At 44.5% G+C, this 27138-nt stretch overlaps 1 protein-coding gene across 2 annotated transcripts in view; it reads right to left on the reverse strand.

Moving 5' to 3' along the window:
- The window catches only part of NT5DC3 (5'-nucleotidase domain containing 3), a 93107-nt gene that overhangs the window by 47021 nt on the left and 18948 nt on the right, over window positions 1–27138 (reverse strand). The window contains exon 1 of one of the 2 annotated variants that reach the window (XM_070600746.1): window positions 15629–15928. The exons of the other annotated variant lie outside the window; for it this stretch is intronic. Within the exon in view, the coding sequence (XP_070456847.1) occupies window positions 15629–15830 (202 nt within the window). The 5' untranslated portion in view covers window positions 15831–15928. Of the gene's footprint in view, window positions 1–15628; window positions 15929–27138 lie in introns of those variants that run through there. 2 annotated transcript variants of the gene reach the window in all.

Genomic DNA, 27138 nt, shown 5'->3' on the forward strand with positions numbered 1-27138 from the left:
ACACCTGGGTTGCTTCCACCTTTTAGCTGTTGTGAATAATGCTGCTATGCACATGGGTGCACAAATGTCCCTGTGAGCCCCTGCTTTCACTTCTTTAGGACATACACCCAGAAACAGAATTGCTGGATCATACAGTAATTTGACTTAATTTTTTGAGGAACTCCCATACAGTTTTCCACAGCCACTGTATTTTCTGTTTTGCTTTTTTTTTTAAGACCACCACAGAAGAATTCCTTCCTTGCCTAAACTTTACCCCTACTATTGACAGAGAATACAAATGAAGTCAGAACTTGGGAATAGAAGTCAGACATTTTCTACCTATTCAAGGAAAGATTTTAAAACTCTGTAAAGATCTGAGTCTTAGAAAAACAATTTTTGCCAAGTACCTCATCCCCATCAACATTCAGAAACGCTAAATGACTCTCTCTTAATAAAGGCCTCGAGCCTAACAGAGCAGCGTGTGGGGACAGCACCAAGTAGAAATCCATGGCCTGGGTCATGTAAAGGAATATTCCTAATATCTTCAGAAAGGCAACGTGACTACCACTCAGCCCTTGGACACACAGCACTGGAAAGAAAGCTCTAAAGTGTGCCAAGTACAGTACTCGCTCTCAGCATTAACCCAGGAACTAGTCAGATGAAGAGAGAAGGGGCATGGGGGATAGGTCTGGCAAGCTGAGGTCCTAAAGGCAGCCTGCAGTAAGCAATGGCTGTGGGCACTGGTTGTTGGTGCTCGCCCAGGGTGGCTGTGCCATCTCCCGCTCACTCACATTCAGTTTGTCTCTCCTTCCAGGCACATGGGGAGGATTACACCTCACACCCCTGGCTCTGGCCAGCTCTGGCCAACAGACTGTGGGCAGAAGTGACACGCCTCACTTCCAGAACAGGGCGTACTCCCTTCCCCCACTGCATCTACCATGGAAGCATGTGCTATGGAGAGACCACAAGATGGAGGAGCCTAGAAGCTAAGCCACCAAGTGGAGGCAACTGCCCTGGAGAGCCGCCTGCAGCCCCAGTAGACTTCGCATGAGCAAACAATAAACTTTGGTGATAGCTGTCTGTAGTAAGCTGCTGAGATTTTGGTGTTGCTTGTCACTGCAGCATAACCTGGCCTAACCTGACTGATACATCTCCTATCTCTCCAGTACACTGGATTTCTTTGGGAAACCACCCCTCCCCAACATTCAGACTGTATGTTCCACTCCTCACTCCAGAAAGAGAGCACATGACCCAGGCCAAACAGAGCACCTGGATTCCCTCACCAACACTGATTAATTTGGGGCAGACACAGGACCCCCTCTAGCTAATCATCATCACACTCCCCCTGCAGCCAAAGTGAACCAACAAGTCCAACCAAGGAAATTTCTGGATTTGTAAGCAAATTTCAAGAAAGAGGCATTCTTTTCTTCATAATTTGGACCTAAGAGGACATGAATCTGGAAACGCCAGAGGCCATGGCTAGGAACCTGAAAAAGAGGCCAATAAGGAAAAAGGCAAGGTCAAGAGAGAGAGGAAAAGCCACCCAGTGACATCATCTAAACTTGGATCAAGCCACACTTGAAGCCAGTACTACCTCTGGATTTTTCAATTACACAAGCCCATAAAATGTCTTCTTTAAACATTTTTTTGCTTAAATTAAATCAGTTCAAGTTGGGTTTTTCACTGCTTGCAGCTAAAGGAGTCCTAACGAAAAGTTCATTTCAAGGATATTCAGCCACTCAAACTTCTTAAATTCTTACTGCCTACAAATTTTAACTGTTTAACCTGGCATCAAAGGCAGTCCCCATTTAGACTTTAATCCTCCTTTCCAATCTTGAATTCTCCTTCATGTGCCCTAGTTTCAGCAAGACGGGTAATCTACCACTCTGTGTTCTCCAGAATATACTGTAGGAGAGTAGTGACTTCAGTCAAATTCGCCTGGAATATTCGGTCTCTCTGTCTGACTAAATAAACACTGGTTAGCTTTACAAAAAGAATGTCAAGTAAGATTTTCCTTCACGCTGTGCTGCAAAACCAACACTATGTGTATCAAAGAGTTAAATTTACTTAAAAAAATTTTTTAAAGTAGGAAAAATATATAGATTACTAATTATTTCACCTCTGCATAGAATGTAACTTTCTCAATGTAAAAGCAATACAATAAATCACAAAAGGAAAATATCAACAGATCTACAATGTAGTTTTTAAACATCTGTGTATCTAAAAATATCAAAAACAATAATCTGGGGGGAAGGTTATATTAGACAGAAAATTAAAAGATAAACAAGAAAGGGCTAATATCCTTAATATAAAAAATCCAATAAATAAAAAGATATATCTCACAAGAGAGGAAATTAAATGGCTAATAAATGGAAATGTTCCACTATTCTAATTATTAAAAAAGCAAATTAAAACAATTAGACAGCAGCTCTCTCTGAAACGTGGAACTACCAATGGTTTTACTGTATTTCATTTACTTTTTTTCCCCTAATAAGCACGTGTTCCTTGCCGAAGGAATAAAAGGCAGGCGCCATTTTCCTCCTATCAGCGTGCAGTAGCATTTTTGTCGCTATTGTGGTTATTTGTATGTGTTGTTTCCGGGGGTCTACTCTTGTTCTGTTTTTAGTGACAGAACACAGGGCTGGCAGTGGGAATGGGGCAGCCTCACCCCTTGCTGCTTAAGACTATAAATCAGTTGGAGCTTTCTGGAAAGCAGGTTGGCAATAAGTACCAAGATCGTTTTAAAAATATTCATCCCCTTTGACCCAGTAATTCTCCCTCTAGGAATCTATGTTAAGGAACATTCAGAGATGTGGATAAAGATTTATATAGAGAGAGATCCTTACAGAGACACTAATAAAGCAAAAGCTGGAGAAAACGTGCTCCACTTGGAGGCCCAGACATACATGCCAGATATTTGAACTTAGGAACCAAAAAGTGTAAGAAGAATATGATCAGTTGAAAAAGCTGAAATGCACTCGAAAACCGTTGAAGTTTAATTTTCTGGTAATGCAAACCACAAACCCAGAGACATTAAGATGACATTTTTCTTTAATTAATTAGGATTTTCCTTTTCAGTATATGTCCTAGACTTCAAGCTGTTCTTCTAGAAAAAAAGAATATACAGAGCTGAAATCCCTGAAGAAGAAAAAGGAAGGGGAGGAAAAAAGGGAGAAAGAAACAACTTTTTTTTCTAGACAATTTTAGAGCTTACAAGAAAAGAGAGGGAAAGCCTGCATTTTCCCCCATATACCACCACCAAGCTTTCTGTGCATCTCCCAGGGCTCAATGGACCAACAAGTTATCCTAGTGGCCAACAACCACGTGCACTTGCTGTGTGCCAGGCACCGTGCGAAGCAACGTACACAGACCTCACTTAACATGTTACTATGCCCACTTTACAGAAGAGGAAAATGAAGATGAGGCAAGATACCAGCTCAAGGTCCCATTTATTTTTTTGTAATATATTTCAATGTTCCTACATCAACAAAAGTTAGAGCAGATTTAAAACATTTGTTTTTCCCTAATTTGACCAACTCTCAACTTCTGCTGTATTTCATAATAGTCATATACTTCATGAATATTCATAAATATTCAAAATATTTTATGAACTATCTCATATTTATCATGGCTTCAAATGCTCTTTGAAAAGTTCACATGTAGATTGAAAACAACTAGGTTTCAAAATTTCTTTTTAAAGTGTACATATAGATCAAAAATACATGAAAAAAAGCATAGGGACTTTTTCTTTCTAAGGTGAAGCAATATTTACATCCCCCGCCACCGTCTCCATTCACAACAGACAAAACAAGCATCCAAGGAATCCTATTCACAATAAAGGGGAACATCCGTGGGGTTCCTTGCCCAGCACACCCCAACTGATAGATAAGACGTGACCCTCCCCCACCTCTAAACACACAAGTCCTGGGTTCTCCGGGACCCTGCCCCGCCCCTCCAGCCGTCGATGTTGGTCCAGCGTGGGACACCTGCCTCGAGCTGGACCAATCCTGGAGTCCCACCTCCGGGGTAGGTACCCGACTCAAGCCAGGCCAAACCAGACTCCGTCCCTTAGTTCTTTGTTTCCATTTCATAGCTTTATTGAGGTACAAATGATGAATAAGTTACACACAAAGGATACAGTTCAATGAGGTTTGAAACATGGATACACCTGTGAAGCTATCATCCTAATAGAGACAATGAGCACATGGAACAGCCCCAAACATTTCCTGCACCCCTCTGAATCTTTTCCCTTCCCCTCCCTCCACTCCTGCCCATCCCCAGGCAACTACTATTCTTCTTTTTGTCAGATTCATTTGCATTTTCTAGAATTTTATATAAATGGGATCATCCAGCACGTAGTATTTTGGTGAACTGGTTTTCCACTTACTAAACTGGCAGGAATTTTTTCAATAAGCACTTACCACACACCTACTATGTGCTAGACACCATACCGGGCACTGTGCAGAGGGATTACACATAAATAAAATAGCAAAGCACCAACTCTGTCGTGAGCAACAGCACAGGCAGTGAGGGAGGCCGAGAGACGGCGCGCTGACAGGCGGAGATGAGAGGAACTTAACACAGGCTGGCAGTGCCCCCCGAGGAGGCGGCAACTCCAAAGTCATTTTTATTGCATCTATTAATCGAAAAAGAAGGTTTCATTTGTCCATTAGTTTAGATATTTTGCATCACCTCCAGGGAAAATCAATCCATGACAAATGGAATTACTCATCTGAATAATTAATAACGCATATGACATTTACACTACTCCCACCAAAACTTAAAATTACACCTCTCATTACTTTGTAAGGAATATCTGTAATTCTGACTGATCCACAGAAATTCAGCATGCTTCCTGAAGTTCCAAACACAAAACTACATGCAACTGAAATCTGAACTACACGCAATTTGACATAAAATTACAGTCATCCCTCAGTATCCGAGGGAGCTTGGTTCCAGGACCCCTGAGGACACCAAAATCCACAGATGCTCAATTCCCTTACATAACATGCACAGTATTTGCATACAACCTCCACACATCCTCTCATATACTTTAAATCATCTCTAGATTACTTATAAGGCCTTACACAATGTAAATGCTACGTAAATAGCTATTAAACGTACTGTACTGTTTAGGGAATAATGACAAGAAAAAGGTCTGTACGTGTTCAGTATAGACACAACCATCCACCGCAGGCCTTTCAATCCGCAGTTGGTTGAACCCACGGAAGCAGAACTCATGGATACCGAGGGCCACCTGCATGTATAGCGAGAGTTTAATGACAAACTAATCTTAAGATAAGTCATTTAATAAAAAACAAACGTACGTGCTCAAAAGAAAAGCACATTTGTTTCAAGGGAAAAACATCTTAGAAAAAGAAAATCTAATCCTGTCAAAAGACCAAATACTCGGCAAACTCTCAAGACTTCACCGAAGTACAGAGCAAGCAGAAAGGGAACAAAACTCAGCGCCTTCCATGCGCAGTGCCCTGGACGCTTTTCTTTGGCTACCTCAGTTAACATCACAAGAACTCTGAGAGGTCAATACTGCTATTCCTAATGTGCAGATGAGAAAATGAGACTGAGAAGGAAGTGGTCCACAGTTGCACAGCTGTCAAACAACACAATGTAGGTCGACTGCCTGGCAGAGTACTTGGCACATAGTAGGTGCTTCATAAACGCCAGTCCCTTCTTCGTCTCTCTACTTATCCACTCAACTAATATTTTTCCTAGATCGGCATGAGCTGGGAAACCCTCCCTCCACACCGCACTCCCCCCTTCAGGGGATCTTTGAGGTCAAAACTATTTTTATAATAATACTAAAATTTCGTCGGCAGGATAACGTCCACATCCTAGTCCCTAGTCCCTGGCTGTGACTATGTTGCCCTACAGGACAAGGGGGAATTAAGGTTGCAGATAGAATTGGGGCTACTTATCAGTTGTCTTTAAAGTAAAGTGTCCTGGATTATCCAGGTGGGCCCAATGTGACCAGAAGGGTCCTTAAGTGTGGAAAAGGCAGGCAGAAGACTCAGCGTCAGAGGGATGCCACGTGAGAAAGGCCGACCAGCCACTGCTGGCTTTGAGAATGGAAGGGGCCCTAGACCACAGAATGCAGGCAGCCTCGAGGAACTGGAAAGGGCAAGGAAACCCTCTCTCCCAGAGCCCCCCAAAGGAATGCGGTCTTGCCAACACCTTGATTTTAGCCCAGTGAATCCCAGTTCACACTGCTGACCTCCAGAAGTACAAGACGGTAAATTTATGTTGTTTTAAGTCACTAAATTTGTGGCCATTTGTTACAGGAGCCATAAGAATTTAGTACAGAGATGGTCTGCCTTTTTCACTCGTTCGCTCAGCAACGTACGGTGGAGCTTTCCAGCACGGTGTCTGACGCTGCGACAGACTGAAGGCAGAGGCCGATCTGAGGGTCCAGCTGTCTTCTATTAATCCCCACATTACAGAAATTTGCAAAAAGGTGAAACCATGTCATTTTTCTAAAGTTCTTTCATTTTACAAAATAGTCACTTTTCATAAAAAGTATGTCATTGGGGCTGGCCCCGTGGCCGAGTGGTTAAGTTCGCGCACTCCGCTGCAGGCGGCCCAGTGTTTCGTTGGTTCGAATCCTGGGCGCGGACATGGCACTGCTCATCAGACCACGCTGAGGCAGCGTCCCACATGCCACAACTAGAAGGACCCACAACGAAGAATATACAACTATGTACCGGGGGGCTTTGGGGAGAAAAAGGAAAAAAATAAAATCTTTAAAAAAAAAAAAAGTATGTCATTAATGTTACCAGGTAACAGATTTCTTGTTACTTTAAATTAATAAATGCATATTTTAAAAATCTCTCAGTTTTGGTTTCTAATACAGTCACTATCAGTATAAGCTATACAAACAAAAACTTGGGGATCTTCAATAATTTTAAGTGTGTCAAGGAGTCCTGAGAGCAAAACGTTTGAAAACTACCCTAGCCATGCCTGCCCTGCTCGCTATTATAACTAATGTAACCAGCACATGGATGATACACAAAAAATATCTGGTAAATTAAATGGAAACGCAAACAACGTTCTGATATTGATATTAATTGTGTTTCTGAAGTAGATTTTCCTGCTCAAGAGAGCAAAAGAAATATTCCAATCTACTTGGAGAGTTATATTTCTAAACACAAACTAAAATTTTATTCAAGTTTATATACTAATATCTTATAAATTCATTTAATACAAAACAGCTCCTCAAAACCCTAGTAAACTGAAAAAGATGAGTTTTTCAAAGGTAAGGACCAACCCATTAAAGCACAAAAATTTCCTATAAAGCCCAGCCTGGGAGCCAGCCCAGTGGCATAGTGGCTAAGTTCACATACTCTACTTCAGTGGTCCAGGGTTCTGGGGTTCAGATCCCAGGCATGGACCTACACACCACTCATCAAGTCACGCTGTGGCAGCGTCCCACATACAGAACAGAGGAAGACTGGCACAGGTGTTAACTCAGCAACAATCTTCCTCAAACAAAAAGAGGAAGATTGGCAACAGATGTTAGCTCAGGGCCAATCTTCCTCACCAAAGGAAAAAAAAAAAAACCAGCCTGATCAACCAGCTCACCTCTCTTTCTCTCTGCAACATCTCAACTACATAATGTGCAGGATTGAACTTTTTTAAAAAGTAAAAATAAAAATGATCTTTTTCTCTGAAGCACTTCCTAATGTGTGACAGGCATATAAACAAGCAGTAGAGGGAGACAGGGCTCTTCTCCAACTGGCTAAGTGCATTCTTTTAACAAGTGGGAAATTATAAAGAAATTTTTTAAAAGCTTTTTTTTCCTTTTTTCCTTCCTCTAAAATAGATCTTGTCAATATAGGACTGACACAGTCTGGATCTGGCTGATGGGAAACTTCACGCGAATTAACCCACATTGGACATTGTTCTAACAGAAGTACGATGCGTACCACAGAAGAGCTGATTGCTTCCCTGCACTTTGAACCAATCAGACAACATGTGACTTCCCGTGGTCAGGACCAAATATGGAGAAAAGGGATAACGACAAACCAGAGTGAACGCAAAAGCAAGATTTCAAAATAGTGAAGTCCGAGGGGAGGGACAGTGATGATGTATGATCGCCATCTTCATATTTAAGCAGCCACCATATGGGAGGGGAATTAGAACTATTTTCTGAGACAGGCCATCCAAAATAAAACTGCAGCCTTGTGATCCTATGGCAAAGTAAAGCAGGTGCCAGACGGCCACTAACAAGGGCTGTGGAAAAAGGGATTCCTTCTTCCAGCGGAGGACTGGACTCGAGGGCCTCTCCAGGCCCCTCTAGCTCTCTCCCATCTTAGGAATTTCTTTCCTACCTGAAAATGTGAAAATTATTATGTGGTATGTTTCTCCCATAAGCCCTTCTGCTACTTTTTCCTGTGGCCACAGGATCATCAATATCATATGCCTAAACAAAAGAAGACTTTTAAATACATCATGCTATTTTTAAAACACAAAGCAAGGTATAAACACCGTACGAAGGAACTCACATCCCCACCAGTCAGCTTAGGAAAGAAACCGCTGAAGCCCCCCCACTTCGACCTCCTCCTGCAGAGGGAACCGCTGCCTTCATTTTGGTCTTTATCATCCTCCTGTATTTCTCCAGACTTTTACCATACATGTGGATCCCTACAAGCAACCTGTCCTTTTATGTTTTCAAATCTTTTTATAATTGGTATACATCTGCAAATTGCCTTTTTTACTCACTATTATTTTTGTGAGAGGCATCCACGTTGACATATACGCATAGCTCTAGTTTAGGAGCCAACATACATTTTCTACAAAGGGCCAGTTAGTGAGTATTTTGGGCTGTGCAGGCCTTCCAGTCTCTGTTGCATCTACTCAACTCTGACATCGCAGCACAAATGGAGGCAAAATACATAAAATATAATATATATATATATATATATATATATATATGTGGAAAGAGACAGCAGGCTAGATCTGGCCCGTGGCCAGTACTCTGCCACTCTTCATTCAGTAAACATTATCTCCTTTCAACGCCATTTCAGTGTTCATCTGATATTAACACTTGTTGATTTTCCTTGGTTAGCATTTGCCCAAGATCATCTTTGCCCACTCTTAATTTCAACCTTTCTACATCTTTGTTTTGCGGTGTGTCTCTTATAAACAGCAGCCAGGTAGGTTTTGTTTCTGATATCTCATCTGACAATCTGTCTTTCTAACCTGAGTTTATCATGACTACTGAGATAGTTGGAATTATTTCCACCATCACATTTTATGATAGTTCCTGCTTTTCTCTGTTTCTCCCACTCTCTTTTGCACTGATTTCTGTACTGCCAATATTTGTTTAGATTAACTCACCTGTCTACCAATCTCTCCATTCTCCATTTGGGCCTGATTTGAAGGGCTATTCACCCATGACGAGTTTGCAGTTGCTTCTATCAGGAATCCCAGAACACTATCACGCTGGGATCATTTAGTTAATTAATCACTCTTCGTTAATTTCTCAGCTTGAGATTACAAGCAGAGTAAATTCAAACCCACTCCCATGTGAGCACTAGCCTGTGATTACAGCGTCAGAGGGAGACTCCCACAACCTCCCCACCCACATAGAACAACATCTGGAGTACAGGCCAAGAGAGCCAACTTCCCTTCTTGTCTCCCTGCATGGAAGGCAGCCGTGTGTGGGGCCCAGATTCAGGGGAGAGTGTCAGACAGTGTGCACGTGTGCCCCCAAGGCAGTGAGTGTGTTCGCTCCCAGCAGGCACAGCCAATGAAGCCCAACCACGCTCCCGGGACGGTGACACCTTCAGAGCGGCTCGCCACTCTTCATTTTTAGTCCCTGTGCTTTCACTTCAGTTTCTCAGAGCTCAGCTATGCAGTCAAAAGAAAGGTCTTTGTATATTTCTCAGCATGTGAGTTATCCCATACAAAACAGTCTGTGGACTACCCATCTAGTCTACCAGCTTGCCAGAAGCCAAAATCCAAAAGAAGAACTCTGAAACAGAGAGGATATCTGTTTCCACATCTTCAAGAGCTCAGGAGAAGACTGGTTTCCAAACCCAGCTCGTGAAAATACAGAACCCTGGGCCCTAGCTCCACGCCTGATGAAGCAGAATCTCCGGGGGAGGGCCTGGGACTCTCCATCTGCGAACGAGCTCCCCAGGTGATTCAGATGTGCCACCAAGTTTGAAACGACTAAAAAAAAATTGTAATTCTACTTACCTTCAAAGGCTGGCAACAAAATTATCACTTAATCTCCTTTTTACATTTTATCTCTTTCTGCTTCCTAATTATGCTACCCAGATGCCCCAGTGAAAGAGGACGATGAATTCTAGATTTCAGCCCCTCCCTCTTCGCTGGTGATCACCTCGCCAGCGCCACGAGTTACAGAAACACTCAACACTCAGAAGTAAAAGTCAGGCCAAAAACATGCCGTCATTCTGGGCAGACTTCTTGATCTCATATGCAAATTTTAATCCAGAAAACAGTCCCCATGCTGAGTCTGCCTCCATAAGCATCCCATCATACGTCAGTCCTTCCCACTCTCTTGAAGGGTGAGAGAGGGCTTTAGGAGCACTAGCTTCACCAGATGAGACCAAGATGCTCTGGAAACCCCTGAAGTGACGAACATAATAGTTTGCGCGTGTGCTTGTGTCATTTGTAACTGTGCACATCTGTCTATCTTTGTAAAGACAGAATACACAGCTTTCTCCAGATTTACGAAGGGTCCCTGGCTCCATTATCCTATATCCCTGTAGCAGAGAAAAAGTATATGGTTGTACAATCAAGCATCTTTGGGTCTTATTAATATACATTCTTGCTACCCAAATTACTACAACTTCCCAAAGTATATTCTTTAGAGCCTCTATTTTGAGCTATTATCTCAAAAAAGGGGCTCCATGGTCAAACTGACTTGGGAAGTGCTATATCCACATCCTCCTTCTTGGAGAGTCACGCATTTTAAAGGCTCTGATAAGCCCACATGTAAAGAAGCTTCTGTAACACATGCTTTCCACATTTCTTTAACATCTCTCAGAAGATGGTGCAACACAGTCTGAGAAACACCGGCCTAATATAAAAAATTATCTCACAGGCATCTTCTTAACACAGCGCAGTTCCCTGAGGGAGGGGTGTGCATTTTATGCTGATTCCACACACACTAAGCTTACCTCATTGCACTATGCACAATCCTTACTAAATACAGAATTTCTGATTGAATATTAAATGCTCTCAACTGAGAACTTTGAATAAATCCTTCAACACCCTGTAAAAGCTTCTAACACTTCACACCAATCCCCATAGCTCTTTCTACAACTTAATACACTTCATAGCCCCAGCCAAACATTCTAACTAGACCAGGCTCTGAGCTGACTTCTAAAGTAGGGGGAAATCCACTAGGCTCGTCAAAGGCATGGCTGGAGCAAGTCTCCTTAGAGGACTCCGGTACTTCCATTCTGTACCTAACAGAGCAGGCTAATGATCTGACGAGAGTTCAGGGAAAGTCAGGGATCAAGTTCAAAGAAGATGCACACAACATGCAGGATAACAGGCAATAACAGACCACACACAAATATATCCATCCCTTTACATTATAATCGCACGATGATTTCTTAGAATTCACCCTTTTAGGACAAGGTTTCTCAACCTTGGCACTAATGCCATTTGGGGCCGGACTATTCTTCGGAGGGTGGGGGGACTGTTCTGCACATTGTAGGATGTTTAGCAGCATCTCTGGCCTCCACCACTAGATGCCAGCAGCAGCCCCTCTCCCTAAACTGTGACCAAAAAAATCTGGGTGAGAACCACAGTTCTATGGGAAATTTTTGCTAGAGGTTATAAACTAATATTTCTTTTCCTAAAAATACAGAGAACCTTTTCTTAGAGCTCAGTTTGATACAGGATGCATAAATATTAATGAAGTGTGCTATTCTGGATGGGATCCTGAAGCAGAAAAGGACACTAGGTTAAAAACTAAGGAAATCTGAATTAAGTACGGACTTTGGTTAATATTGATACACACTGACAATGTATCAATATTGGTTCATGAATTGTGACAAATGTACCACAGTCTCATGAGACAAATAATAGGGGAAACTGCTTGTAGGGTTCAGAGAAACCACACAATTTTTCTGTAAATCTAAAACCAATATAAAGAAACTTATTAAAAAAAACTTTTTAAAAATTAAAATGGAAAAAAAAGAAGGGTGGAAAAGAAAGGGTAAAACAGAGAGTAAAAATCCTCTCTTTCCTGAGCAGGCCTTGTTCTGGGAGACCCTCCAAAGGGAAGACACCTGACAGGATTGTTAGGATTACGACAAGAGCTCAAATGGCCAGCAAGCAACAATCAGGAAGTACGAAAACAAAATTCTGTTGTCCTCTTGTAAACCGAAAAAAAAAAAGAAACTATATGTTTTTGTATGAATATCAGCATTTCTTCTGACGTCTCTCCTACAGACACAGCCCAAGCGTCAGCCTCAGAAGCATTTCCCGCATCCCCTGCATCCCTGAGCAGTTATCTGCTCCGGGGTCCAAGCCCATGGAGCCTGCTGTTTATCTCCCCAAAGCTGGACTGTCACTTATTTGTTTACCAGTCTCCCCATCCATGCAACACAGGTCTCAAGCTTGGCACAGCCAGGTGCTCAGCCACTGTGGGCCCCACCCTCTCAGATGTGTCCGTCTGTGACTTAACAGCCTTTAAGCCCACTGCTACATACTCAATAAATGATTGGGGAATTAACGCAAGCCGGGTGCATAGACTCGTACAGAATTCAGCTAACGGGGGTGAGGGAGGCTCAGCCCCAGACAGAGCAAAGAAGGAAAAGTCAAATCAAAGCCCCTGTGTTCTCAGGGGTGAGACAGGAACCACATGTGCATGTGCTGGGGGCATGAAGATGGGATGGGGCATGCTGAAACCTGATTCACAGACCTGTACCACTAAAGATCTTAGACGTTACTTAGTCCAGTGGCCTCATTCCACAGTGAAACCGAAGTCAAAGAGATCAGATGGCTTGTTCAAGGCCACCCAGCTAGTTACGGTGCCGCCCTAAACTGAAGGAGACCTAGACCCTAGAGCTAACTAACCCACCTCCACCCCTTACTAAGCAAGTGTCTAAGATTGAGTTATTTAATAACCACTAACAATAGCTACTCTCTACTGAGCATCTGCTGGGCGCCAAACCCACCCTAAAAATCCTCACATGTTATCCCCGTACTACAACTGAGAAAACTGAGGTCAGGGAAGACAGTAACTTGCCACCAAGGTCACAGAGCTAATAAACCTCAAAATCCCCCTCAAGCTGTCATATTCCCAAATCCCGCTGGGATCACCACCCACCAAAGTCCAAACTCTGGCTGAGGCTGATCTTCAGCACCCAACGCCTCAGCTGTCTCATTCGCCAGGCACTGTTCTGAACACCTGCCACGGATGGACTCACTCATTCCTGGTCACGATCCTAAGATGTTGGTACTACCAGGATCCCCATTCTACAGATGGGGAAACTGAAGCTTCGCGACCTCCCCAGGGTCTCACAGCCTGCAAGCGGCAAATCTTGTCCATAAAATAAGAATGACAAATATTTTTGCCAGCAGTTTCTCATAAAATATGACATTATCCTTCAACCAAGCAATGGCATGGCATTGAGAGAAATGACAACATATGCTCACCCAAAAACCTGTACACAGCCTTACTTGTAACAGCCAAAAACCGGAAGCAACCCAGGTGTCCCTTAACGAGTGAACTGTGGTTAAACAGCTCGCTGTGGTTAAACAATGGCACATCCATACCAGGAAATGCTACTCAGCAATAAAAAGGAGTGCGCTACTGACACAATGCACGTGACAACGTAGATGACTCTCCAGGGAATTACGCTCAGTGAGAAAAAAGCCAATTCCAAAAGATTACATACTGTATGATTCCAACCATGTAACATTTTTGAAATGACAAAATTGTAGAAATGGAGAACAGATAATGCCCCAGGGTTTCACGGGGCATCAGGAGGGAGGTGGATGTGGTTTCGAAGACAAAATGAGGGATCCTTGGGCTGAACTGTCCTGTATCTTGACTGTGGTGCTGGATACATGAACGTACATGTGATAAAACTGTACAGAACAAAACACACACACACATACAAGTACAACTAGAGAGCCGTGAATGCGCTCTGTGGGTTGCAGCAATGTCAACACCCTGGCTGTGATACTGTGCTATTGTTTTGCAAAATGTTACCACTGGGAGAAACTAGGTAAAGGATCTCCCTGTATTCATTCTTAACAACTGCATGTAAGTATACAAGTCTCTCAATTTCAAATTTCAATTAAAAAAGTCTTGCCTGCCCAAAAGCTGGGTTAGACAATCTATATTTCTTTCATTTAAGATCCTGCCATTTCGGATGTCTCCAAAGGCAGTCTTCTTTCCAACACACCACACAACCACTTCAAAAACTGATGCAAAATGAACTCGGAGCAAAGGAAAACCAAGAAAAAAAGTCCTATTTCACAGAAGCCTGCACTGCAAGCCACTTGGAGTTCCCTCAGAAAATTATTCCAATTGGTGAAAATAAGCTTCTTGTTTTCTTTCATTAAAGTGACTTCTGGCCAAAAGATGGAAAATGTGATCCTACAAAATGTTCTCTCTCACCAAATATGCTCTCCCCATCTCTATGTGCCACCTCAACCTCTCCCCCGACCAAAAAATCAGTATACAAATTGGGGTTCTAAATCTTCCCTAAAAGATGTGGGCCCATGGATTATCACTGGCCCTTTACACGAGTTCCCAAATGGTCAGCTGTTACGGGAAGGCAGACGAGCGCAGCAAACAGGACAGTGGGTTAGGGGCCGAGACAGACCCGAGGTCAAGGTGTGACCTTGGCCAACTTCCTTAACACTTGAGTCTCACCTTTCCCATCTATAGGATGTGGATGTGGCACCCCCATGGTAGGTATGGGAAGAACGCAGGAAGACAATCTAGGTGCCTGGCAGTAGTATTTACTCGGTTCTCTTTTGGTCTCTCCGTTTCCCTCAGTAACAACCGACCCAAGCAGATTTTATGTTCAGCGGGCCATAAAGGAGTCACTCCTGGACCCCCTCCTCACTGAGGTTAGTAGACAGCCCACAACTCCCATCCTAGACCCCCTCCTATTTCAAACACAGCAAATCTTACCCTATCCCCTAAAAAAAAAAAAAGAAAGAAAGAAAATAGATCAGCCTCTGGACACTGCCACCTGCCCGGTAGCCCGGCTCCCGGGTAACCCGCCGCCTGCCGGACTCCGGCTGTTAGCATTATCACTGTTTGTTAATAACAATACCCAACGGTGCGTGAGGGTGACCGCCTCCCAAGAGATGTCTGTGGACCCCCCGGGAGAGCCCAAGGCCCTTCCAATACAGATTACTGGCTACAAAATCCCAAAAATTTATAAAGCAGTTTTCCCAAGAGAAAGGCAAGCATTGCAAAGTTTCTGGAGGCGCATTTTTCCGCGTTTCCCGCAATCGCACTGCAGAGGCGATGTCGCCCGCGGTTGGGGGTGAGGGCGACCGAGGGTCACCATTGGGGGGGACCGGCACGGGCTGGAGGGTTACTGCGTGGGAGGGGACCCGGCGCCGCAGCCCGGCGGGGAGGACCCCCCCCAGGTACCGGGGCTCGGGGCGCCGCCGCACTCACCGTCCGTGCTCCTCTTCGCCTCCTGGTAGCGCTCCCACAGGTAGCGCTTCCTGTCCGGGGCGGTCCCAGGTGCAGTGCAGAGGGGCCGGGAGGGGCCCGCGCGCGGCCGACCCCGAGCCGCAGTCCCGCAGCCGCCCCGCAGGGTTGCCGCCGCCCCCCTCGCCCCGGCCCCACGGGCCACAGCCACCGCCGCCGTAGCCATGCTCGCCGCCGCCCCACTGCGAGCGCGGCCACCCGGCAAGAGCTCTGCCCGCGCTCAGCCCCGCCGGCGGGCGGCCCGCTGCGTCGGAACACGTGGCGGCGCGGCCCGCCCCTTCGGCCGCCGCGGGGCGGGGCCTGAGTGGGGCGGGGCCTGAGTGGGGCGGGGCCTGAGTGGGGCTGTGGCCTGAGCGGGGCGGGGCCTAGTCCGGCCCGGCTGGGGGCGGGGCATGGGCGGGGCCTGCTGCGGTCGCTTCCCCGCCCTGCTGCTCGCTGAGGTGGCCGTGCGGTGGGGCAGAAGCCGGGTTAGGCCGAAGCCACGTGGAATGGGATGACTCATTGTCGGCCCTAGGCCACTAGACGTGGTCCCGGCGCCGGCCGCCGAGGTCCGCAGCACCTTCCTCCCGTGGTCTGGGGCCGTCCCCCAGGACTCTGGCCGCACTGACAGGGTGCCTCTGGCCCCGGCTTCAGAAGGTGACCTCTGGATCTCCCCTGGATCTCTGGGGCGGGTCTGGGACGTCCCCGGATCCCCAGTTTGGATCCTTCTGGGGATGCCCGTGAGGAGGCAGCGGAGCCGAGGCCCCATACGTGGGCTGATGTGTTCGAATGGTACACCACTGCTCAGCCTAGAAGGCCAGTGCCCCCCCAGAGATTTCTGCCTCGCAGGGGAGGCCTCGAGACACCGCCACCCAGCTCTTGCTCCTGCCCACGCTCACGGGCGCGGTGCATCTGCCTTCTCTCAGACCTGTCAGGCTGCGCCTGTTCTGTGCCTTGTGGTTCCACCAAAGCCGAATACAAAACAGGAATCCCCACCACCATGAGACATTTCTGTGTGGAGTGAGTCAGACTCGGATCCTGCAGGACAGACTGATGCGACCCACCCAGAACCCGCCTGAGAATCACTAAACTGCGGGGACTCCCCAACCTGTTGGTCACCGTTGAGCAGGGCGCTGGGTGGAGGACCGGGACTAATTCTCAAGGTTGGCACTCTGCCTGGGAGACCATTGTGCCATATGTGAACTAGGTGGGGCACGATTTAAAACAACCCAAAGCACTAGTGTATGCTTAAATTGTGGGCTGGAGGGGTGAGGAGATGCTTCATGGGTAAAGGTGGTTAGACCGTGACAGATAATAATAACTACTATTTACTGAAGGTTTGCTGTGTGCGTTCACTCTTGCAGTGCTCTCAGTAATCCTGAAAAGTAGGCACCATAATTTCTCCCATTTTATAAACAACAAAACTGAGGCTAAGAGAAGTAAGATAACTTTTGCAAGGTCACACAGCTGAGCCCGTTTCCATTTGGCTTTCTAACACAGTAGGTGGGATTTAGTGGGGTGGCAAGAAAGAAGGTAGCCAATAAGTAACCCTCAACAGTTAATGGGGCAGTAGCTTACAAATCACTGATAACATGAGAGACAATTAAAATGTTTGCAACAGATACGATATCAAATCCATGGACTCTGGTACTTTAAACTTACTTTATGGTTTTAGTTTATTCCAATTCATATCTTTTCTCGTTTATGTTTCATAAAAAAGGTTTGGCAAGAGCAACTGTAAATTTTGTTTACATAGAAAATTAATTCATGAATTCAAAAGAGAGAAACTATAGCAACATAACAGTAACACAATTAGAACTTTAATAACATTGTTTCAGTATATTTTCAGCTTTGGAACCCTGTGAGATCAACGCTCTTCTACTTACGATAAAAATGTGAATCACTTAAAAATTGCTCTTTTTGGCTAAAATCTATTAAAATATTTTAAGGGGCTAAAAATAATCAAATCCTCAGAGATTGATTACCATCACTCCTAAGAGTCTTAAAAGAAAATATCCCATCAAAGAGTTCTAAATAAAGACAAGCAGAAAAAAATTAGACACAAAAGAGCCATGATCATTTTTATTCTTTATTAGTATCGTTTGAGGTCTTCAACAATTTTGCTTCAAACTGAGATCTTCTCTGCAAAGAAACACTTCTGAGGAACTGAACTGTAATCGAGGCTATGAAAAAGCCATCTTTCTGAGATGAGTTCAGATACAGATTCCCAGGGATCATTTGTGCAAAGAGGCCCTTGCAGGGGATGCTGGTAAATCACAGTGGTTTGGCCTTTTCCCTCGTGCTTTTAGCTGACAAAATCCTTTGCTATGAAAGCTTTACTACACCATCCATTTTACCCAAGGATAAAATCTTAGAGGAATAATCTTTCTTTGATGCTTCTTTTTCTGGGCTATTTCCTATTTCATCATTATTTTGTGTCTTCCATCGAGTCTTTTCCTTAGCAGAAATGGAAATCATGGGTCTCAAGACCTTTTTCCCTTTTCCGGAATCCCATTTTGATTTATCTGAGACTGTTTGAGGTGCCAAGACCATGATTTTAGCCCTCTGAAGCTTATCCTCGTTCGTGCACATTGCAGAGCTGTATCAGAACTGCACGAGAACTCTGAGAGCTGTGGTAGGTCAATTTCACCTAGTGCTCACACTGCGAGGCGCCATTCCTAGAACCCTCGGAATATTGCTGGCTCATGCCTTGAGGCCAACATCTCCTGCCCTGGATGTGCTGTTTCTCTCAGAAGGCTGCAAAGATCAAAAGTTATCAAGAGGTCATATATATACCATGAATAACCAGAAGCATGCTTCTTTTCAAGACATAGAACAGAAACTCACTGTAGGATTCCATGGACCAACGAATGAGAAGATACCAGGTAGGTCACCCTTAAATCAAGTGATCTGTACAAATAGCCCGCTGCCTCAATCATGACATGATGACAAGAGTCACTTACCAATAATTGACCTGCTGGATATTTGAGAGTAAGAATATTAGAATTTTTAAAAATTACTCCTGGCTTCACATATTTAAAAGAGAAGGATAAAAAACATTTACAAAAGGCGGCATTGGAACATTATCTATTGCAGTTTTCCTGCCAAAACCAGGATCTAATTAATCTGAATCTAATTATAAGGAAAGAGTCAGACAGACACAAATTGAAGGACACTGGGCATGGAGGGTAGGACAGAACGTGATCTATGCTCTTCAAAAATGTCAGTGTCATGAAAAACAAAACAAGCCTACAGAAATGTTCTAGAAAGGAGCAACCAAATGCAATGGAAGATCTTACGTAGGATTCTAGATCAAAAAGTAAACAGCTATACAGAACATTTACTAGGACCTTTGGGGACATTTGAATATGGATTGTACATTAGATAATCTTAGGTGATGGTTGAATTTCCTGGGTTTGGTCATTGTACTGTGGTTATGCAGGAGAATGTCCTGTACTCAGAAGACACATGCTGACAGATTTAGAGATAAAAGTGTCAGATGTGCAATTAACTTCCAAATAGTTCAGAAAAAAAGATACGTACGTATGTATGCGTCTGTGCGTGTGTGTGTGAGAGAAAGAATGCAAATATGGCAAAAACATTAACAATTGGTGAATACAAGTGAAGGGTATATAGGTGTTCATTATACAATGCCAGATGCCATTGTCAATAATTTAATATAATTCTCTAAAATGTGTTAAAAGTAAAAAAAAAAATACATTTTACAATCTAATTTGCAAGTGGTACTCATTTATTCATTTTACCCATTTACAAGACTGTTTTTAAGGGGCTGAATTTATCCCATTGATTATAAACACAATGTAAGGCCAGTACATGTAGGGCATCCATCTGGATATGAGATAAAGAGACTGCCGGGTATTTAAGGGCAAATAACACTGACAGATGACGCAGCCAGCATCCCTGTATTAACTATAATAGTAACTGCAATTTATGCGAGTAATTACCACATATCAGGCCTGTGTAACCCTGTAACAAATAAGCTATCATCACTTGTCTTTTTTTTTTTTTTTTTTGGTCATTTATTCTGTTTAATAGTACACACATCCACATGGTTCGAAAATGAAAATATATAAAGATACAAAGTGAAGTGTCTCCCATCTCAGTCCCCATCTGTGCAGTCTTCTAAAACGTGCATCCTTCTAGAAAATTTTTAGTGCATGTTCGATGACTTTTAAAGATGAGAAAACTAAATGACGATACGTAACTTGCTCCAGCAACAATCCCCAGGGGGCCTCGTCCCCAAGCCCGCGCCCTTGGCTGCTGCCTTAGGCTGCCTCTTCCCTCACACCAGATTGTCCTTCTGAGTATCAGCTGGGGCTTCTCTTGCAGTGTAGCTCTGCGTCAGAGTCATGGCTGGGTCTCACATTGCCCGCAGCTATGTCTGGAAATCTGATAAGGACTTTCAGCTTTTGTCTCTGCTTAGCAATCTGTGGCAATTTTTCTTCTTTCTGAATTGCACTCATGACTCCTTATGGTGTTCCCAGTTGCCCCAATCTAGCTCAGCAGAATGCACTCGTGAATTACCCCCACCCCCACTCAGGATGGCCATGTAGCACTGGTCTTAACTGGCTTTATAAGGTAAAGCGAAGAAAAATAGAACCAGAATGTTTCAGGTGCTAACTGAGCAGGAACTCATTCTCAGAGATCCTCTGGACCCCAATAACCAGATCCCACAGACTGTCTGTTCTGCCCGAGGCCCTTTAAGAGCCTCTGACTTGCCTCAGGATTGAGATTGTCACACAGACTGGCTGCTGGTGTCCTCAACACACACTATTTCAGGCTCCCGCTCCCTAGACTCTCTCTTGGCCACACACCTTGGTTCCTCAGGCCCCTTTGCCCTCATGACCCATTCTGGGCCTGTACCTATAGCCTTGACCTCAGGACTTTCTTGGACACAATCTGATTCTTTCTGGTACCAAGCAGAGGAGCTGCCAGGAAAGGATATCCTTGCCCTGGGCCCAAGCCCAGTCCACCCATCCTCCCTCAAGGTGGGTACCCGCTGGGCAGCACTCTCCAGCCTGGCCGGTCCTCCCACCCCAAGAAAGAGCAAAGACCAGGATGGGTTCATCCAAATCAGAGAGAAGTCACTGAGCCTCCTTCCACTTCACGTCTTCCTTCTGGATGGGGAAGGGACCTAACATTTAACTGTGCACTCACTCTGCTGGTTGTTCGGCTTACATCATCCCATTATATCTTCAGAATAACCCTATAGCCCCTTTTGGCTGGCAAGAAAATTGAGACTCAGAAAGGTTATGTCAGGGGGCCGGCCCGGTGGCACAGCGGTTAAGGTTGCACGTTCTGCTTCGGCGGCCCAGGGTTTGCAGGTTCGGATCGTGGGTGCCGACAAGGCACCACTTGGCAAGCTATGCTGTGGTAGGCGTCCCACATATAAAGTAGAGGAAGATGGGCATGGATGTTAGCTCAGGGCCAGTCTTCCTCAGCAAAAAGAGGAGGATTGGCAGCAGATGTTAGCTCAGGGCTGATCTTCCTCAAAAAAAAGAAAGGTTATGTCTGTAAGCCCAGAAAATAGCAGAACTGGGATTCAAATCCAGATCCCCAGAATCCAAGGACCATAACTTCTAGAAAGGGAAAAAAAGAATACTATTCTCCCTGTTGCATTGGTGCCTTGGGAAATTTTCCATTAAAATACTGCTAGGAAGGAACCTTCAGTGACCTCTTGCATTTTGTAATTCTGGACTGAGTCACACCCACCTTATTTCCAACGGAGTATGAACTAGGGGCGGGAATAGGGAAAAGGTCCCACTATTCCCTTGAAAATCTCTTCTCAGATTTTAAATGGTAAGTTTTCCTCCTTTTTTTCAGTACTTAAAGTTAAAAATAAAGTGGTATATTCATTATTTCCTCTGGAAAGAGAAAGCAAGACATTTTATCCAAAGACAGTCCTTTTAAGTCCGGTCATGCATCACTTAACAATGGGGAGACATTCTGGGAAATGTGTTGTCAGGTGATTTTGTCATTGTGTAAACATCATAGAGTGTACTTACATACTCAAACCTAGCTGGTGTGGCCTGCTATACAACTAGGCTATGTGGTACAAATCTTATAGGACCACCGTCATACATGTGGTCCGTCGTTGACTGAAATGTCATTATGTGGCTCGTGGCTATAGCCTTCTGATGTACAATTTTTTCTAATTTTTTTTTTTTAGGAAGATTAGCCCTGAGCTAACATCTGCTGCCAATCCCCCTCTTTTTGCTAAGGAAGCCTGGCCCTGAGCTAACATGCGTGCCCATCTTCCTCTACTTTATATGTGGGACACCTACCAAAGCATGGCTTGCCAAGCAGTGCCATGTCTGCACCCGGGATCCCAACTGGCGAACCCTGGGCCACCGAAGTGGAACATGCACACTTAACCACTGTGCCACCGGTCCGGCCCCTTTTCAAATCTTTATTGTATTAAATTTAAATCTGTTCCTCTTGTTTCACATAATATTTGCTGTCACCAATAGGTAGATTTTTCCAGTGCCAGCCCTGTGTTTATTTCCTCCATGGCTCACAGCTGCAACTCAGGTGGTTGTCACCAGGTAACGAGGAAAATCTCAGGTATTGGTGGAGACACTCAGGAAGTTCCCCTGAATCAGTCCAGACTCTGTGGACACTGCCCAACAATGAGCTTCCCCACTGTACTCGGGTTAAGAAGAGACAATCAGAGCCTATATTCTCCATCCAGAAGACAGGCTGCACTGTGTCATGAGGAGGAAGGAGTATACAGTATCTAAAGGGTCTTTGTTGCAAGTGTCTTTTGTTTAAGTATACTATGTCTAAAGTTTCTCTGTCAGAAGTCCTTCAGTTTGAGAAATTAAGCTTGTTTGCTCATTCTTTCAATAAATGTATATCTATAAACAGATTAGGGATGAAGAAAGCTGTCTACACTGTCCCAAACAAAGTAAAAGGTTGCAATTGGTTGTCTCCATGAGCCTTCAATTTCTGCCTTAAAGAAAACAATAAAAGAGGTTATGTGCGTGTGTTTGGGGCCGTGGTGGTTGTGGGGCGAGCCTTCCCTCCACCCTTCTCCACTGAGACCATGGGCTACTCTGCTCTGAGGGACCTGTCTGCAGACGGCAAGCAGCGTGCTCTGTCATCTGCCTCCAGTACTGCATAAGCTCACTCTGTGCCAATTCAAGGAGCTGGGCCTGTGCAGACCCCACCCTTGGGTAGAGGAAACAAATTCATCGTTCTCTCTTACACAGGCTTTAGTGCCTACGACTCCACCAAAACTGAAGGTTCTTTGTAACCTCTGCATTGCTAAACGCAATGGTCTGTTCTCAATCTGATAGCCTTCTCCTTTCTTGGCTTCCATGATCTTATGGATTCTCAGCCTACCTCGGGAGCCATTCTTCATCTTTTGCTACAACTCTTTCCTCTGCCCACCCCTTAAATACAGGCATTCTCCCAAGTTCTATCTCCTGCCATCTTCTTGTCTTATATTCTTCTTGGCTCTTTTAACCATTCTACAGAGCTGAACCACCAAGTGTATGCTGAGGACTCCCAAATGTGTTTCTCCAGCTCAGTCTTCTAGCTACTAAGCACCAGACTCATACATTCCACTGTCTGCTGAATGTCTTCACTCAGATAAGAGACTCCAACTCAACATGCCCAAAATTAGCTCATCATGGCTCCCATTTCACCTCTCAACCTGTGCTTCCTATGTTGGAATGGCAACAGCATCATCCACCCAGTTGCACTGGCCTATGGTATAGCCATAAACTGGTGAATGCCTTTGACTGTCCCCTGTCCTCATCTCCCATACCCAATCAAGCACTGAGCCCCCTGGGGATTGTTACCAAACCAGGTTCATTTTTGCCCGCCACCCAGAAAGCCAAACACCCAGACGACGAGATTGCAGCAGAGAGAGAGTTTAATCACAAGGCAGCCATGTGAGGAAGCGAGAGCATGAGCCTCAAATTTGCTTCCCCGAAAATAGGGACTCAGGGATATTTATGGGATAGTGGGACAAGGTGGTCTGAAATGTGGAGAGAGGTGATTGGAGGTGAGGAGGGGTGAGGTAATTGATGATCTGCCCAAGTGTAGTCAGACTCCACGCCTCTTCATTGAACCCATGTTCACAAAATGGCAGCATGGGCGTGATCTGAGGGTGGAGTTTTTAGCCTCTTGACCTCAAAAGGTCGCCTATCAGACATCTCCACGGGCCCAGTTGGGTTGGTGGTCTCAACTGTCCTGAAGTGGACAAGGAGTTCTAATTCCTGAAAAACAGCTCACACACCCATTACCATGGGGCCCCAGGCTCCAGGGAGATGTTATCTATAGGAGCCTAGTGGGAGTCAGATAGCATAGTGCCTAAGCAGCACAGTTAACGATGGGTGGGGTAAACAGCTAAAAGCTATAATCAGTAATTGCAGAAAGGAAAAAAAACAGTACCTAGATGCTTAATCATCAATGGCTGTTTGCCGGTTTCAGATTTACCTCTGAAATCTCAAATGCAACCCTTTCTCTCCATTTCTACTATCCCTCTCTTAGCTAACACAGGAGACTCTCCAGTCTCCCCTCAACCAATTCCATCCTCTATTCAGCCATGAGAGTGTTGTATCTAAAATGCAAATCTACCCGTAGTGCTGGAAATCCTACAGCAGCTCCCCTGCCGAGCCCTTTAACGTGGAGACAAGATTTTCCACACCCTAAACCTTGCAGATTTCTCCAACATCATCTCCCAACTCTCCCACTTCTAGAGGTTCGCACCACCCTGATTCACTCCCTTGCCTTTGCTCACGTTGCTCCTTCTCGCTTGAAATGCTCTTCCTCACCTTCCTCACCTGGTGAACACCTGTTGGGACTCACAGCCAAGTCGCTTTCTCTGGAAAGTCCTACTTGTTGTTGCCTCTCTCATGTGCTTCCCCATGCTCTCTCCCGATGTCTGTCACAGCACATATCACAGTGGATTTCAGTTATCTTTTATGTGCTTATCTTTCCAAGAAGGCCACAAACTCCTAGAGCCGACGTACAGTGGAACGAGCACAGGATTTCAGGTGAGAGGATTGGGTTCCAAGTCCTCAGTCCACACTTATTAGCTGCAAGGTTTCAGAAGGTCACTTGGTCTTTCTGAGCCTCAATGATTCTAATATCTAATTCACAGGATTCTCTGATCAGTTGTCCTGGGGCACATCGTATGACATATCTGCTATTTCCTCAAGTTTAAAATTAGTTCAATCATCTCTAGAGTCCCTTCCAGGTTTAAAAGTTTTCTAAGCTGATGAGGGCTGTTTGATGTTTTCCTGCAATCAAGAGCGTGTACAAATTGATAACCTGTTAAAAATGGCTAAACCTACACAGCAAGTGAAAAGGAAGCTCTGTTAACAGTCATAAACTGGATCGCTGGATTAGCCAGGGTCCTCTGCTTCTGCTGCAAAACATACTACCTGATGCTCAGAGCACACTAAATGCCGGTAGCCAGGAGGTCCATCTCGACCGTGTTGGCACACTTCTGTTGCTAACTGTTGGGTTCTACCAAGACCAACAGTCAACTGGGTTTGTCAGTCTAATTTTGGTAATTGAACTAAGTATAGTACAAACTAATCAGACATGAGTTTGAAATGAAAGACAGCTGTTTTCTATGAAAAAAACAGGCTGAATGCTTTGGAATTCTTTCAAGTGATGAGTGGGCAAGACAACCATAAAAGATTGTGTCACTGCCTGGTTGCCCCGAGGAACTCAAGGGTGGGTTTGGAGGCATTTAACTGTTTTTCCAAATTGTTTTTTCCCTTTTGTTATGTTAAGGAGATGTAATCACCAACCACCCTGAACCAGACCAACCCTTGCCATGAGAGCGAGCCATGCCTGTGACCTCTGCCTTATTGTTAATGCAGAGATGTCCCCAGGAGGAACTTAGGTCTTGTTGCCGCAACCTGCAGTGTTTGTGGAAGTGTGTTTTCCAACTAAGCCTGCGCAAGCGAATGCCCACCTCTCCCATTTGAATATTCATTCCCCGTCTGAAATAAATGTCCCTGCTTCCCTTTGTTCAGGGAGCCCTGACTCTGGAAATAATTCCTCATGGTCTCCTATTTGCAGCAAACATACCTTACTTTGTGAGACAACTCCTTCTGGTGGAGGCGCTGATCTAACTCGCCAGGAGGGAGCCCACTTTGGTTTTGGTAACAACTGAGGGAGGAAAAAGGGAGCAAGCTAGAAGGATCCTGTGCAGACTACATCACTACTGTCTAAGTTCTCACCCTACGGAACTAGAAATTGCGGGCAATGCCTTTTGAGCAAGATGACATCTAATTCCAATCAGCAGACCCATTAAAAAAAAAAGACCTTGATTCTAAATTTAATAGTTTTGGGGGAAAAATTACGCTTGTATGTTTAAGTTAAAATTAAAATGCAAAGGTTGTCTATACCTGACTTTTTGGATTGAGGGATCCACTGCTGGGGAGAAGAGGCTCTGGCTGAGCTGAGCATTTTAAAAACATATGAGGTTGGGGCCAGCCCAGTGGAGCAGCAGTTAAGTTCGCACTTTCCGCTTCTTGGTGGCCCAGGGATCGCTGATTTGGATCCCGGGTGCGGACACCACGTCGCTTGGCAAAAGCCATGCTGTGGTAGGCATCCCACATATAAAGTAGAGGAAGATGGGCATGGATATTAGCTCAGGGCCAGTCTTCCTCAGGAAAAAAAAAAAAAGAGAGGAGGATTGACAGTAATTAGCTCAGGGCTAATCTTCCTCAAAAAAGAAAAAAAATAAATAAAAACATATGAGGAGCAAAGGACTGACTCACCCCACTGCAAGTCACTGGAGCCTTTGTTTAATTTCTTCCTTCTAAATTTGACTGAGATGGTTGGCGTTTCTTTTTTAAAAGAATCCCAGGGAGAGGGAAGTAACATACTTCATCCAAACCAAACAATTCAGCACAGAACACTCAGCTTGATAGAATGGAAAATGAAAAGAAACGTTTCTGGTTTTTTCTCCCACTGAAATGGTTTCTCAATAGCAGGTTTAAAACACTTGACAGAGAACAATAAGATCACTCTGTGTCAGAGGTAGCTGGGAACATAAACCAGAAAAACCCTCTTTTCGTAGTCAGGATTAGTACTTAAATCTCCGGAATTAATAGTTTTATTAGGTGAAGATTTGTTCTTGAAACTGGATCAAAGTTGAAAGGAGACGAGCTGTAAAAGGTACATTAAACAGAAAGAGATTTCATCTTTGAATAAGCACCTCATGGAACTGTGATCAGAAGAAGAAACAAAATTTAGGATTTATCACCCTCTCACAAATCTATCATTTTAACACACACTTACTGTAATCTCATGAATAAAAATGTCACCACTATAATTAAAATCTGAACTATCATTGCTGGAAGCCCACTGTTTTCATACCCTTGAAAGGATACACTATATTCTCCATGTTGATCAAATGTAATAATAGAAAAGGAAGGAAGGTGCCAAGACTTTCACACTAGTAATTAGCATTGTTAATCTGTAATCTGAACCCGAATCTGAAA

The sequence above is a fragment of the Equus przewalskii genome, chromosome 29, assembly GCF_037783145.1.
Source record: "Equus przewalskii isolate Varuska chromosome 29, EquPr2, whole genome shotgun sequence".
NCBI lineage: Eukaryota > Metazoa > Chordata > Mammalia > Perissodactyla > Equidae > Equus > Equus przewalskii.